This window comes from Ambystoma mexicanum, chromosome 9 (genome assembly GCF_040938575.1).
Source record: "Ambystoma mexicanum isolate Mex_15411 chromosome 9, UKY_AmexF1_1, whole genome shotgun sequence".
In the NCBI taxonomy this organism is placed as follows: domain Eukaryota; kingdom Metazoa; phylum Chordata; class Amphibia; order Caudata; family Ambystomatidae; genus Ambystoma; species Ambystoma mexicanum.
Window position 1 is genome coordinate 202,030,404 of NC_090931.1, and position 14,291 is coordinate 202,044,694.

Sequence of the window (14,291 nt, forward strand, 5' to 3'; positions counted from 1 at the left end):
TTGCCATCACAGACAAAAGGACAAGTTTATACCTGCTTCAGCACAGCGACAACCTTTGTTGCTTGAAGGGTTAAACTGGGGTGACCCTGATGAAGAGGTCTCAATGGCCAGCCTATTCTTGTGTTGTTCTAAATTAGGCTCTAGACATCTGATGTTCCTTACCAGCGGTCGAAGTGAAATTCCATCCTGGCAGTCCCCATGTCGGATTCGGGGCTGAGCCCCCCAGTTCTGGAAGAAGAATTTGCTGGCTGTGGCATCTTCGAACCTTGCATTAAGGGTTTTGATGGTGGTAGTGGGGCGCTTAAGGGGCTCCAAGAGCACCTTGTTTGGAGGTGGAGGAGGATAGGACAGCTGTAGAGGGAACAGACAAGAATTAAGGTGAGAAAACATCCAGGACTGCAATTCAGAGGCATGGACGAAACAAATGACCTCTTTCTATGGTCTCTTCCAGTACACAGGCCCAAACACACAACTCCTCTGCCTGCTCTCTTCTTTCCAGTCACAACCCTATAAGGCAATGCTTCCATCTGCAGCCTCCTTCCTGGGTGCAAACCCAGAGTAAAACAATTCCATCTGCAGCCTCCTTCAGGGACACCAACCAACAATGCAACCCGAAGCCCCCACCTGGATCAACAAACAGAATGCAACCCGAGGCCCCCAACTGGATCAAAAAACAGAATGCATCTCTTCAACCTTTAGCCTCCATCCAGGGTGCCAACACAGAAGGCCACACCTCAATATGTACCCACCTTCAGGGGACCCAACCAACAGTGCAACCCTTCAACCCGAAGCCTACTCATGGACCAAAAACCCAAAAGACATCCCCTCCACATGTAGCCTCTTTCCAGGGCGCAAACCACAAGACCACACCCCAATATGCAGCCTTCTGCTACGGCACAACCCCCACAATGAAGCACCTTAACCTGCAGTCTCCTTCCAGGACACAAAACCAGAATGAAACACCCCGACCTATAGCATGCTTTCTGGTTACAAACCCAAAATGCAACACCTCCAGCTGCAGTCCTATTCTGGGGCACAAAAGCATAAAATACCTTGGCCAGCAACTTAATTCCCGGGCACATTCAACAATCTAACACCTTCACCTACAACCTCCTTACCATGCACAAAAGCCCACGAGGAAAAATTGCTACCTGCAGCCTCCTTTCAGGGCACAAAGCAAGAATGCAACACCTGGACCTGCAGCCTCCTTGTGGGGCAGTCACACAATCCAACAACTCCACCTTCAGCCTCTGTCTGAGGCACAAGCCCACACACAAACAATACATTGTAATTTACATAGCACTTTGCCCAAGGCGCTGCATATAGAAAATGTTTATATACAAAGCATATTACCCACATTATTACCCTACCAAAGGCAGTACTTATATAACAACCCTCTGAAAGATGACAGGTTGAATTTCAACATGCAGATCACACATAGATTACAGCAAGCAGCACTGAATCTGCTGAGCTACCTTACCAGCAAATAATACTGACAATGCAATACCTCCACCAGCAACCTTAATCTGGAGCACTTACGCACAATGCAACACCTGCATGTGCAGCCACATTCCGAGGCATGACAACCCAATGCCGCACCTGAGCATGAAGTCTCACCCTCTGATCGTTCGATGCCGCCACCCGCATCCTCTATGAGTGGCACAAACCCACAATGCAAAACCTACAGCTACACCCTTCTTTCGGCGTGCACACCTACAATGCGACAGCTCTCCCTGGGGCCAAACCATGTGGCCAATTGTGCTCATATTGCCTTAGATCTCTTATAATCCATGTTCACAGATGGAAAAAGCCTGCTGTTTGGTACCCTCTGCTGGTCAGTGACAGCTGCCTAGCTTGCCTAGTGCTTGCACCTGGACTCTAGGTGCGAGAAGAGGTTGTGGTCATGGTTGAATGATGAGATTTAAAATCTGGTAACTAGAATCCAGCGTTAATATAAAATAACACATCTGTTTCTCCAATAGTGGTTTTGTCATGGTGTGCAATTGATGGAAGTTGTAGAAGTGGTTGAAACTGTGCTCATGATGAGGTTGGTAGTAGTTAGGGTGTCATTCTATTGGTCAGTCTTGTGGTAGTGATTGGTGGCTGACATCACTGCATAGTGCTGTAGTCGGTAGGTGTTGGTTTTGATATTGTGGCGGTTTGGTGAAAGTCAGATGGTGGTTGGTGGGTGTTGTTGGTGTCATGCATGGTTACTGTTTTGATGAGGGCTTTGGTAGATGCACGTTAGATGATTTGTTGAGGATAACCTTGGTGGTTAGGGGGCAGTTTTACAGATGAGGTTTGTGGCGGTTGCTTGAACTAGTTTCCGGTTCGTGGTATTCGGGAGGAGGTGTTACAGAGAGGGCTGTGGAAGTAGTTGGAGGCAGTATTATTGAAAGTGGTTGTGGTGCAGTAATAGATTGTGATGCTTTTGAAAATAGTGGCATGAGTGGAGATTGTGGTGGTGATTGAAGATATTGGTACTGATAATGTTCTTCTAGATAGTTGTACGATTGCTGTCATGAATAGAGATTTGCTGCTTGGGAGGAGGGTGGATGGATAACGGTGCAGGTCGTGGTAGTGTCAAGATGTTCCCCCCTTCTCACCTGGGTCCGATGTTTGCCGGTGACCTCGATCGCTGCCGTCTTGCGAGCGCTCCTGGTCTTGAACAGTGCTGCACGAGATTCATCTGGTTCCAGGTTGCATTTAGTTCCGGGATCATGGAGTCCAGGAATCCGGAGACTGGAAAAGGCTAGAAAAGCTTGGAACCAGGAAGGGGGAAAGGAAAAGGAATGGGTAATAGCACTGGGACAAGGGAAACAATACCGCAAGCTACAAACACACGTCTGAGCTACTCTGCAATAGCATTGAGACGCACGGAACCGCAGAATGCGGGGTCTATAAATAGACCATGCTGAGTTCAGCGCATGGAGCGAGCAAGGGCTTCAGCTCTGGACGGCCATGTTGGAAGTAGTACGGAATGCAAGCCCTGTTGAGACAAGGAACAGGCGGTCCAAAAGGGGCGTGATCTGAAGTTCATGACAGCATGCCTCCTCCGAAGGCCTTTCCCTCCAGGTTTGCCCGGGTGTATTAGGTGAAATCTTCTGAGCAACCGAGGAGCCTTGATATTTGAAATAGGTTCCCAGGTCCTTTCGCTAGGAAGATATCCTTTCCACTCCACTAGATATTGAAGATAGCCCCGCTTATACCTGGAGTCACAAATCTGGGACACCTCATATTCCAGTTGGTTGTCAACCAGTAGAGGAGGTGGTCTACTAGGATTTCGAGAGGACTGGATGTAGGGTTTCAATAGGGATGTGTGAAAGACTGGATGAATTCTTTTCCAGGGGTCAGGTAGCTTGATTCGATATGAGACAGGATTGATAATCTCCTTGATGGGAAATGGACCATAGTAGCGGGGAGCCAGCTTGTTTGGTCGTAAGTGTCGGGGGAGTAGTTTTGATGACAACCACACTCGGTCACCGACCGTATAGGACAGACCTGGTCTTCTCTTGGAATCTGCATACCTCTTGGTCTGTAATCTGGCTTTCTCTAAGTGTTCTTTAGCCTCCCGGTGAATGTTGATAAGAGTTTCGATCTAGGAGTCAACGGTAGGTACTGGTGTAGGGTCAGGAAGAACCGAAGGTAAGACCGATGGATGGAACCCCTGACTACAATAAAAGGGATGGTCTGTAGCGCTGAGTGTTCGGAGTTGTTGTAAGCGAATTCCGCAACGGGTATCAGGAGAGACCAGTCATCCTGGACCTTGGTAGCGAAACATCAGAGATATTGTTCCAGGGTCTGATTTGCACGTTCTGTGGCTCCATTGGTTTGGGGGGGATATCCTGAAGAGAGGGCACGTTGGATTCCTAATACCCGACAGAGGTGTTTCCAGATTGTGAAATGTATTGGGGACCCCGGTCAGATATGATCTTGGAAGGAAGCCCGTGTAGTCGGAATATGTGTTCCAGAAATATTCCAGCTAGCTCTGAAGAGGAGGGTAGTTTCATCAGTGGCGTAAAATGGCCCATATGGGTAAACAAATCTATGGTGACCATGATGGTAGTATATCCTCGGGAAGGTGGTAACTCCACTATGAAGTCTGTAGCGATGATTTCCCATGGTTTAGAGGGTAGAGTGGGCTGCAGAAGAAGACCCGGCGGTCTATTGTTATCATGTTTATTTTGGGCACAGGTTATACAAGTCTGGATGTATTGCTGCACGTCAGACTTCATTTTAGGCCACCAGAACTGTCTCTCTATAAGACGGAGGGTGTTGTTGATACCTCGGTGCCCGGAATGGAGTGTGTCATGACAAAGGTTTATTATCTTTTGCTGTAGCTTTCGTGTAGGAATGAATAGTGCGTTGTCCTTGAATAAGTAGTCTTCCTTGGCTCTTAATTTCCAGAGATTTCGTGTTGAAATGTCCTTCCATAATTCCGAGGATTGGGTTTGCGATCGGACTTCTTCCAGGAGATTAACTGCTTGGGCTACGAATATTGTGGGAGAGAACATTTTAGGAAATGCTTTATCTTTAGTGGCCACGTAGTCAGAACGGCGAGACAAGGCGTCAGCGATCAGGTTCTGTGATCCAGGGACACGGGTAATGTGGAACTGATACTGGGCAAAAAAGTAGGCCCAACATGCCTGACGACTGTTCCTGCACTCCAGTGACTGTAGAATCTGTAGGTTTCGATGATCAGTATGGACTTGGACAGGATGTCTGGCTCCTAGAAGTAGGTGTCGCCATTCAGTGAAAGCTTGGCGAATGGCTAAGAGTTCCTTTTCCAGGACGGAGTAGTGCGTTTCACTAGGAGTTAAGGTTCTTGACAGATAAGCAACGGGGTGTTCCAAATCGTCCTCCATCTTCTGCTTCAACACTGCTCCTATGGCGTAATTAGAGGCATCCGTTTCCACCAAAAAGGGTCGACTTGTATCGGGTTGAGCCAATATGGGAGCTTGTGTGAACTCAGTCTTTAAACGCTGGAATGCAGTTTCTTGTGAAGTTGACCAAACAAATGGGGTGTCCTTCTTTAGCAGAGCCACTATGGGTTGTACAATCTCGGAAAAGGTGGCTATGAACTTCCGGTAGAAATTGGTTAGTCCTAGGAAGGATTGGATTTGTTTCACGGACGTGGGAGTAGGCCAGGCGAGAATGGCCTTTACCTTTGAAGGGTCCATGCCAATCCCCTCTGGACTAAGGATAAATCCCAGATAGTGCACAGAGGTAACGTGAAACAAACATTTTTCAGGCTTGGCTAAAAGGTGATGTTCCCGGAGTCTTAGTAGAACTGCCTTGACATGTCCTTCATGCTTCTGAGGGTCCTTGGAAAAAATCAATATGTCGTTCAGATAGACAATGATGAAGAGAAACAACATATCAGTGAACACCCTATCCATAAAACGTTGGGGCATTGGCTAGTCCAAAGGGCATGACCTGATACTCGTAGTGGCCAAAGGGTGTTCTAAAGGCGGTCTTCCACTCGTCTCCTTCCCGGATACGAATCAAATGGTACGCACCTCTGAGATCCAATTTGGTGAATATTACGGCTCCTCTCACAGCTTCCAGGATATCCGAGATCAGGGGCAGTGGGTACCGATCCTTGAGAGTGCATTGATTTAAGCCTCTATAGTCGAGGCAAGGTCTGAGTTCCTTGGTATCCTTCTTGGGAACGAAGAACAATGAAGCACCCGCTGGAGATTTCGAGGGTCTTATGGTGCCATTTTCAAGATTAGTGTCTAGGTATTCCCGAAGGGCCTTTTTCTCGGATTCGGAAAGAATGAACATTCTGCCGAAAGGAATTACAGCTGAAGGATCAGTATCTATGGCACAGGCTTCGGGCCTGTGAGGGGGTAAGGCCTGGACTATGGCAGTAGAGAATACATCAGCATATCCCTGATAGGCCTCTGGAACTTGTATGATATTGGAAACCATGAGTGGTGTTTCTTGGTCTCTTGGTGGTTCTTTAGGAGTTACCGAGGAGGGATCCAGGGACAGACAGTGGGACATACAGAACTCTGAGCCCAGGAATAATGATCCTGCTGTCCAATTGATATACGGATTGTGCTTTTGTAACCAGGGCATTCCCAAAACCATGGGGTAATGGGCTGACTTAATGATGTCGAATGTAACCCGCTCTTGATGATGGTTTATGGAAAGCTGGATCTCTTTAGTCTGCAGGCTTATGGGCCCTGAAAAGAGTGGTCTTCCGTCTATTGCTTCCACCGGCTGCATGGTGTTTCGGGTCTCGTACGGAATATGATGACTAACCACCCATTATTGATCAATGAAAATTCCCATAGCTCCGCAGTCCACCAAGGCCAGAATGGCATAGGTCTTGTCTTTGGAGGGCGACAGGAAAGCCTGTAGTATCACCAAACTGTTTTGTCCAGGAGAGTTCAAGGATGGAATTGATGTGGAGCAAACATCTCTCTCCCGAATCTCTGCTCCATTTAAGATCGGCAGCTGGCGTTTCCCGAACGCCGAGGAGGTGCCAGAGGACATTCCCTGACCAAATGTTTGTCTGAAGCACAATACATACACAAACCCGTATGGATCCTTCTCAATCTTTCTTGAGGCAATATGGGTCCACGAAAAGCTCCAATTTGCATGGGTTCAGGTTCTGGGGCTGGAATTGGGTTTGCGTCCGATCTGGCTGTGCTCTCAAAGGACGTCTTGGGTGGGTTTCCCTTGGATTTCTTTCTTTCAGCCTTCCTTTCCTGGATGCGAAAGTCTATTTGCAAGGCCAGGTCCATTAGTGCTTGGAATGAATTTGGTCTGGCCACCCTGGCCAGTTCATCCTTGATCTCTTCGTTTAGGCCTCTCCTGAACAGGGTAAAACTAGCCTCAGGGGACCAGTCTGCTTCCTTGGCCAATTGTTTAAATCTGGTAACATAAGTGAGCATATCTTGGGAGCCTTGTTGAAAGTCCAGCAAGCGTTCTTGGGCAGTATGGACCTGCTCTGGACGGTCAAACATGCCTTTAAGGGCCTGTATGAACCCATCATAGTCGTCTAGGAGGGCATCGCCGGACTTGACAAGGGGTGCTGCCCAAGTTAAGGCGTTGCCGGAAAGGTGGGAAATGATGAAACCCACCTTAGCCCTAGGAGTCGAAAAATAATAGGGCTTGATGGTAAAGTGGACCAGCATGAATCCAGGAATCCGCGGAGTGTTTTTGCCGAACCATCATACTTGTCAACAATACCGCCCAACAGGGCACCCTCCTTTGTAGCAGAATCCCGGGATAAGACCAATTGTTTGAGCGCTGCGTTTTCCGCCTTGATATTTTGAACCTCGGTTGATAGTTCTTGCATGCGTCGCATTAAGTCCTGCACGGCGGCTTCCATCTCGTTTTTAGGTTCGGTCGGGTGGCGTCTCAAACTGTCAAGGAGTTCCCCCCTTCTCATGTGGGACCGATGTTTGCCGGTGACCTCGATCGCTGCCTTCTTGCGAGCGCTCCTGGTCTTGAACAGCACTGCTCGAGATTCATCTGGTTCCAGGTTGCGTTTAGTTCCGGGATCACAGAGTCCAGGAATCCAGAGACTGGAAAAGGCTAGAAAAGCTCGGAACCAGGAAGGGGGAAAGGAAAAGGAATGGGTAATAGCACTGGGACAAGGGAAATAATACCACGAGCTAGGAACACACGTCTGAGCTACTCTGCAATAGCATTGAGACGCGCGGAGCCGCGGAAGGCGTGGTCTTTAAATAGACCACGCTGTGTTCAGCGCATGGAGCGAGCAAGCGCTTCAGCTCTGGACGGCCATGTTGGAAGTAGTACGGAATGCAAGCCCCGTTGAGACAAGGACCAGGCGGTCCAAAAGGGGCGTGATCTGAAGTTCATGACAGGTAGTAGTAATAGTGGTAAAAGTTCAAATAGTGGGAGGCATTATTTATTTATTTATTTTTATGTTTGTGCTGCATTCCATGTTACATGAAGCCGGTTCACAGCCCTGTGAGTGGGAGAGAAGTGCTGGGAGGAAGGTAGTGGGTGGGAGGGGAAAAGGGACACAGAGGGCCTCATTACGAGTTTGGAGGTAGCCATGGAGCTATTAGCTGCCTCCAAACCGGGCTCCTTTACCAGGTTCCTGCAATGGGGACTTACCGGGTCATTCGAACATAGGAGGACCCAGTAAATCCTCCTTGCAGGAACCATTCCCCATTCCCATTTGAGCCCCCATAGGGCTCAATGGGAATGGGGATGGAGGTAACAATGGGCACATTATAAGTGTCCCGTTGCTACCTCCCTCTTCCCCTCGCGGGACCCGGAAAAGACATCTGGTTCTACTAGACGTCTGATCCGGGTCCCGCAAAGGGAACGTCGTAATACGCACTCGCGGAATGAAGGGGGCCGGTCCCGTACCGGCCCCCTTCATTGCAGGAGTGCAAGGGTCGTAATGAGGTCCAGAGAATGCTAGAGAACAAGAAAAAAGAGGGCCCTGTGAAGTGCTGATGGTTTTCAGTAATCCTGAGTAAGTCTTTGGGGTCCGTATGTACAATACCTGTTGACAAAACCTGGGTGACGAAACCTCTGAAGGATCGTAGAACGTTTCCCACTGTATTGATATTATGCATTCTCTCATGGATCTAAGATCTGTACTAATGTGAATGACCTTCCTTATTCTTTTTTGTCTCTGGGCACTCATGTACTGTTTGGTTGGTTGATGAAGCTAATAAACAAATATATATTTTTTAAAACCCTGAGTAAGTCTGAGTTGTTCTGGGAGGACGTTCCAGTGCTTGCAACCTAATGCCCTATTTCTTTTTCCACTGCTCCGGGCTGTATTCGGTAATCCCACCCAAACATGCCCACTGTTGGCTGACCTTAGGTTACTTGGGAGTACATATAATTGTAATTCCAATATTCCAATATGAGATACTTAGGGGCCCGGTTCCAGACAATGCTGTGGATGCTGCACCAAATCTTGAACTGCACTCTTGATTCTTTTGGGAGCCAGTGGAGGGCATTCTGCCTAGTTGTGATGTGATGTGTTCTTGTGGAATGTGTGACCTCCTAGCCGCACTGTTTTGTACGAGTTGGAAGGTTGTTTATTTTTCAGAGATCTTGCCTATGGCTCTTTCTTTTGGTAGTCTAGTCTGGGCAATACTAGTGCTTCCATTGCTTTCAATTTGTGTTGAAAATGTTGGATTGGAAGAGTATTGGGCTAAATGTGGAATTGATGGTGAGTGTTTCTTGTGGGAAGTCTGTATGTGGCGATGGTGGATCATATTTGCACTACAGCTTACCCCAATATTCTTTACAGTAGCCACTGGGGCAGGAGGTGTACCCATTGACTTCGGCCAAGAGAACTATGGGTCCTAGAGACTGGTGAAACTGAGCAGCCAAACTTCCATTTTGTTCCAATTTAGATAGAGGGTGGTTTGGCCATTCAGGCTTGGATTTGTTTAGGGCGGGCTTTTGTCTGGTAGGGGGTTTACCTTGCCATCATCTAAGGCACTGGACAGACCATTATCTCAGGCTGTTTCACATTAAGACAGAGCAGTATAAGGCCCCTTCTGAAGTGTCTGCAAGTATTAAAGAGATGCGGGAAAAAAAAGACTTGGATGCCATACCTGGCACGGAACTTAGTACGGTACTGACTAACTGTATTCAGTCTAATGACTGTAATACTCTTTTTCAAGAAGGTACTCAAGCTATGCGCTTCATTTGTACTAAATATGCACCTTTGAAAAATATGATCTTCAAGAAAATTTCTAAACCCTAGTTCACCAGAGAGCTTCTGGAACTAAAGAAGGAACACAAATACCATGAAGACAGATGGTATCGTTCAAAATTAACTGAACACCTTAATCAGGCAAACAAAGCTTAATTAGTTATAAAAAGGCATTGTTTACAGCTAAGTCGCTTTTTTTATTGACTAAAATCTCAACTGCAATAAATCATCCTCAAAAACTATTTAAAACCATTGCTGATTTTGTTAATCCGAATACATATGCACCAGTGAAGACCTCATCTGTGAATCATGTTAATGGCTTAAATAATTTTTTCAGAGACAAAATTCTGAATATCCAAAACAATATCAGGTCCCTTAGAAATCGAGATAAAATCCCGGAACATGAGGCTGTTAGTCCAACTACAGATTGTGTAGGACCAAGAATTCAGTTTAGTTTTAGGCAAGTTTTAGCTGAGCATATTACACCACTCTTATCTGAGCTAAAACCCACAAATGATTCTCTCTTTCCATTGCCAGCCTTGGTTGCCAAATGGCTTTGTTTGGAACTTACACCTTTTATGACTAAGTTTGTCAACCTCTCACTCTCCCAGGGATTAGTGCCAGATGCTTTGAAAGTCTTGATTGTTACTCCCTTGCTGAAAAAAGCTGGACTAGATCCAGAAGATTATGGCAACTATCGCCCTATCGCGGGTCTCCCCTGGCCTGGCAAAATCCTAGAGAAAGTAGTTACTAAACAGCTATAGGATTTTGTTGAAGAACACTGCTTACTCTATCCTATTCAGTCTGGTTTCCGTCCATTACATGGGACAGAGACTGCACTGATGGCGGTCTGGAATGATATGTTACAAGCGGGGGATGCGGGGAAACTTTCCTTGCTTGTAATGCTTGATCTTTCAGCCGCATTTGATACAGTGGACCATAGCATTTTGTTAGATCGCTTAAATAATTTGGTTAATGTGGGCCCTGGGGCACTTCAATGGTTTACATCTTTTCTCACTGATAGTCAGCAAAGTGTCCGAGCTGGTGGATTCCTTTCAGAAATTCTCTCTCAATGTTGTGGTGTGCCACAGGGATCGTCTCTCTCCCCACTTTTGTTTAATATTTATCTCCGTGCCCTGATGAATATCTTGGAAAAATATCATCTCAGGTTTCATTCTTATGCTGATGATACTCAGCTGTACATCAGGCTCTATGATGTAGAGGATGCTCTTGCCCTGGTTACCAGATGTCTAGAGGAGATAGGTACATGGATGGAAGAAAATTGGCTGCAATTGAACCCAAAGAAAACGGAGGTGATTCTGTTTGGACCTAAACCTCTTCTTGATGGAGGCAAATGTCCCCCTCCACCTCCGTTTTTGGGAGCTAGCCTCAAATACTCCACCAAGGTAAGTAATTTGGGCTGTATTTGGTAGAGTGACCTGGGAAGTAATGCCCAGGTCTCAGCCAAGGTACAGTCCGTATTCTATAACATTCACCTTTTGCGCCAAGCTCTACCCTATGTGCCTAAAGCAGATTGGGCGGTAGTGGTGGGGGCACTGGTCAATTCAAATCTTGATTATTGTAACAGACTTCTGGCTGGAGCACCGAGTAATCAAATCCATCGTCTTCAGAAAGCACAAAATGCTGGAGTGAGATTGGTTTTTGACGTAGACAAAAATACTCACATATCTAGTCTTCGCCGATCACTACATTGGCTGACGGTCGAAGATCGGATTCAATTTAAGACTGGTTGCCTGGTTTACAGATGCCTGCATGAGATGGCACCAGTATATTTAATAAACAAACTGAAACGATACCAACCCACCTGTACCCTTAGATCGGAAGATCAACTGCTCCTTGTAATTCGTAGGATGAAATGCAGTTCTAGAGGAGACTGATGCTTTCTCGGTGACCGGACCCAGACTGTGGAATAGTCTCCCATTATACCTGAAACAAGCTAACTTCTTGATGAGTTTTAGAGCAGGTCTCAAAACGTATCTTTTTAAATAGATCTACGACCTTGGATCACTTTTTGTCTGTGTTGTACTCAATAGATTCAGTTGGTCCTCTTGGCCCTCTGTTTCTTACTGTCTTGTTCCTTCTGCGTCAGGATACGATCTAGTGCGTTGTGTGCGTGTTTACAAGTGCTTCAAAATTAAAATTCTAAATTCAAGGCGTTCAGCATGTGTGTATCACCTGCAGACAATTGGAATGGAGTTTTGAGTGATTCTAGGATGGAGGCGAGAGGCCTCATGTAGACATTAAACGGCTATGCGATTCAAGATGATCCTTGAGGGACCAAACAGGACCGGTGAGTGGAGGTAGCCATAGTACCAAGGAATCATTTGTATTTGAGGAAGGAAGCCAGCCATGTCAATGCGGAACCCAAGGCCCACACAGTGTGATTAACAGCGGACGAGGATGTTGTGATTGAATGTGTCACATACAGTGGAAAGGGCTAGTAGAATCAATACAGCTGGATTATTGCAGACAAGGAATTTGATTGTTTTCTCTCTGATGTTCAGAAGGGTAATTTGGGTGCCCCTGGAAGGTCTGAACTTTGTTGTGGATTGTGCTGGTTTAATAAATTATCACCCACTATTGTTGTAGTTGGTGTTATTGGTGGTGTTGTGATAGCTAGAGGTAGTATTATTGACTAGAATTGTAGTGATTGGTGTGTGGTATTTTGCACAGGGTTGTCTATGTGTTTGAAAGGCAGTGTTAATGGCTTTAGGTGTGTTAATTGTTGGTAGTGTTATTGGTGGAGGTTTTGGTGGTTGGAGGACGTGGCATTGGTAAAGGTTTGGTAGTACTTGGAGGTGGTGTTACTTGTGGGGTTAGTTGAACTGTAGTTGGGATATAGTGTACTTGTTGTGTGTTGTATCATTGTTTGACAGGTACTATCATTGATGTGGTATTGACTGATGAGGGCAACTGTGGTAGTTGTGAGAGAATGTTATTAGTACAGAGTATGGAGATTGCAGGTACTTGTATGTGGTGGTTTGGATGTTATTAATCTATCTGCTTGTGGCGGCTGACAGAGAGTTAGTGGTGAGAAGTGTGATATTCTGAAGAAAGAGCTAGGCTGGAGGCTGTGTTTGGAGGTAGTGGAACTGGTAGTGGTTGTTGTAGGGATTTGGCACATTATTATTCCTAGATAATGTGAGAGAGTGTTAGTGCAGGGTGTTTGGTAGTTGGGAGGTATTGCTATGTTTTGGGAAATGTGGTTGGACTGGTGTTGGATGAGGTTTTGGTGGGTGGGGTTGTGTTGCAGGATGTGGATATTTGTGGTAGTGCTACGTGATTCAGACTTTAAATTATGTTACTGGTAGGGGGATTGTAGGGCTTCGGGTAGTGTTATCATAAGTGGCTTTGGTTGTTGGAGGTAGCATTATTGGTAGTGGTTCTGTTAGTGGTTTGGCATGGTGCTGTAAGTGGCAGCTGTGGTGGCTTGGAAGTAGTAAGATTGGTGGGGTTACTTAGAAGTCATGTTATTTGTAGGGCTCTGGTGATGGTGGTTAGAGGTAATGTTACTGAAGAGTAAGGGCACCTTGTTCAGACAATGAGCCAGTGCTCACTGAAAACCCTGTCTCATAGAGTGACACTATGTTATGTTATGTTATGTTACTTGGCATTTATATAGCGCTTTATGTATCATAGGTATGACCTCAAAGCGCTGGTAGGTTGAACACCCTCGGGAGCCGTAGTTCAAGTCAGTAGAGAGAGTTAGAGTCGTATGGTGCGTGGGAGCACTGTATATGTGTACAGCTGGTGTAGTTGTTGGATGATAGCTGCTTCCTAGAGATAGGTGTGGTGCTGAAGATATCAGTTGGATGTGTGCAGTCTAGTGGGTGGACACCTAGACTGGGTTCTGGCTGCGTTAGGCTTGAGGAACGCCTATGTGAACAGCTAAGCCGGAATGTGCTCAGCTAGCTGCGTTTTATTAGGCCAATGTGGTGTTCCTGGGGTCATATTCGTATGTGAACAGCCAGGGGTATAGCTGTGTTCTAGTTGAATGATGGTATATAGTAGAGAGTAAGCATAGTGGTGTGATATGGTGGTTATCTGTAAATTCCATCTGTCCAATTCCATACACTCTGTCCAATTCCATCTACTCTGTCCGGTTCCATCCACTCTGTCCGGTTCCATCCATTCTGTCCAGTTCTATCTGGTCTTTCCAGTTCTATCAATGTCATCCGATTCCATTCACGCCATCTGTTCGGTCACTCTATCCACTCCATCCACTCCATTCGTTTCATCCAGTTCCATCCCCTACAATCCATTTCCATCCAATCGTCCAGTTCCATCCATGTCATCCAGTTCCATTCGAGTCATCCACTTCCATCCTCTCTGTCACTCTAGCCACTTAATTTCATCCGCTCCATCTGTTCCATCTGTTTCATCTACTTTCTCTGTTTCATCCACTCTATCGGTACCAATCACTCTATCGGTTCCATGTCCATTCTACCCGCTCCATGTCCATTCTATTTGTTCCAAGTCCATTCTATCCATTCCATGTCCATTCTATCCGTTCCGTGTCCATTCTATCCGTTCCATGTCCATTCTATCCATTCCCTACATTCTGTCTGTTCCTTACAATCTGTCAGTTCCATTTACTCTA

General features: G+C 46.3%; 1 protein-coding gene across 1 annotated transcript in view; it reads right to left on the reverse strand.

Moving 5' to 3' along the window:
* The window catches only part of LOC138487886 (stabilizer of axonemal microtubules 1-like), a 77,020-nt gene that overhangs the window by 7,923 nt on the left and 54,806 nt on the right, over window positions 1-14,291 (reverse strand). Inside the window, exon 8 of the mRNA XM_069614503.1 lies at window positions 163-351. Coding sequence (XP_069470604.1) covers window positions 163-351 — 189 coding nt within the window. The remainder of the gene's footprint in view (window positions 1-162; window positions 352-14,291) is intronic.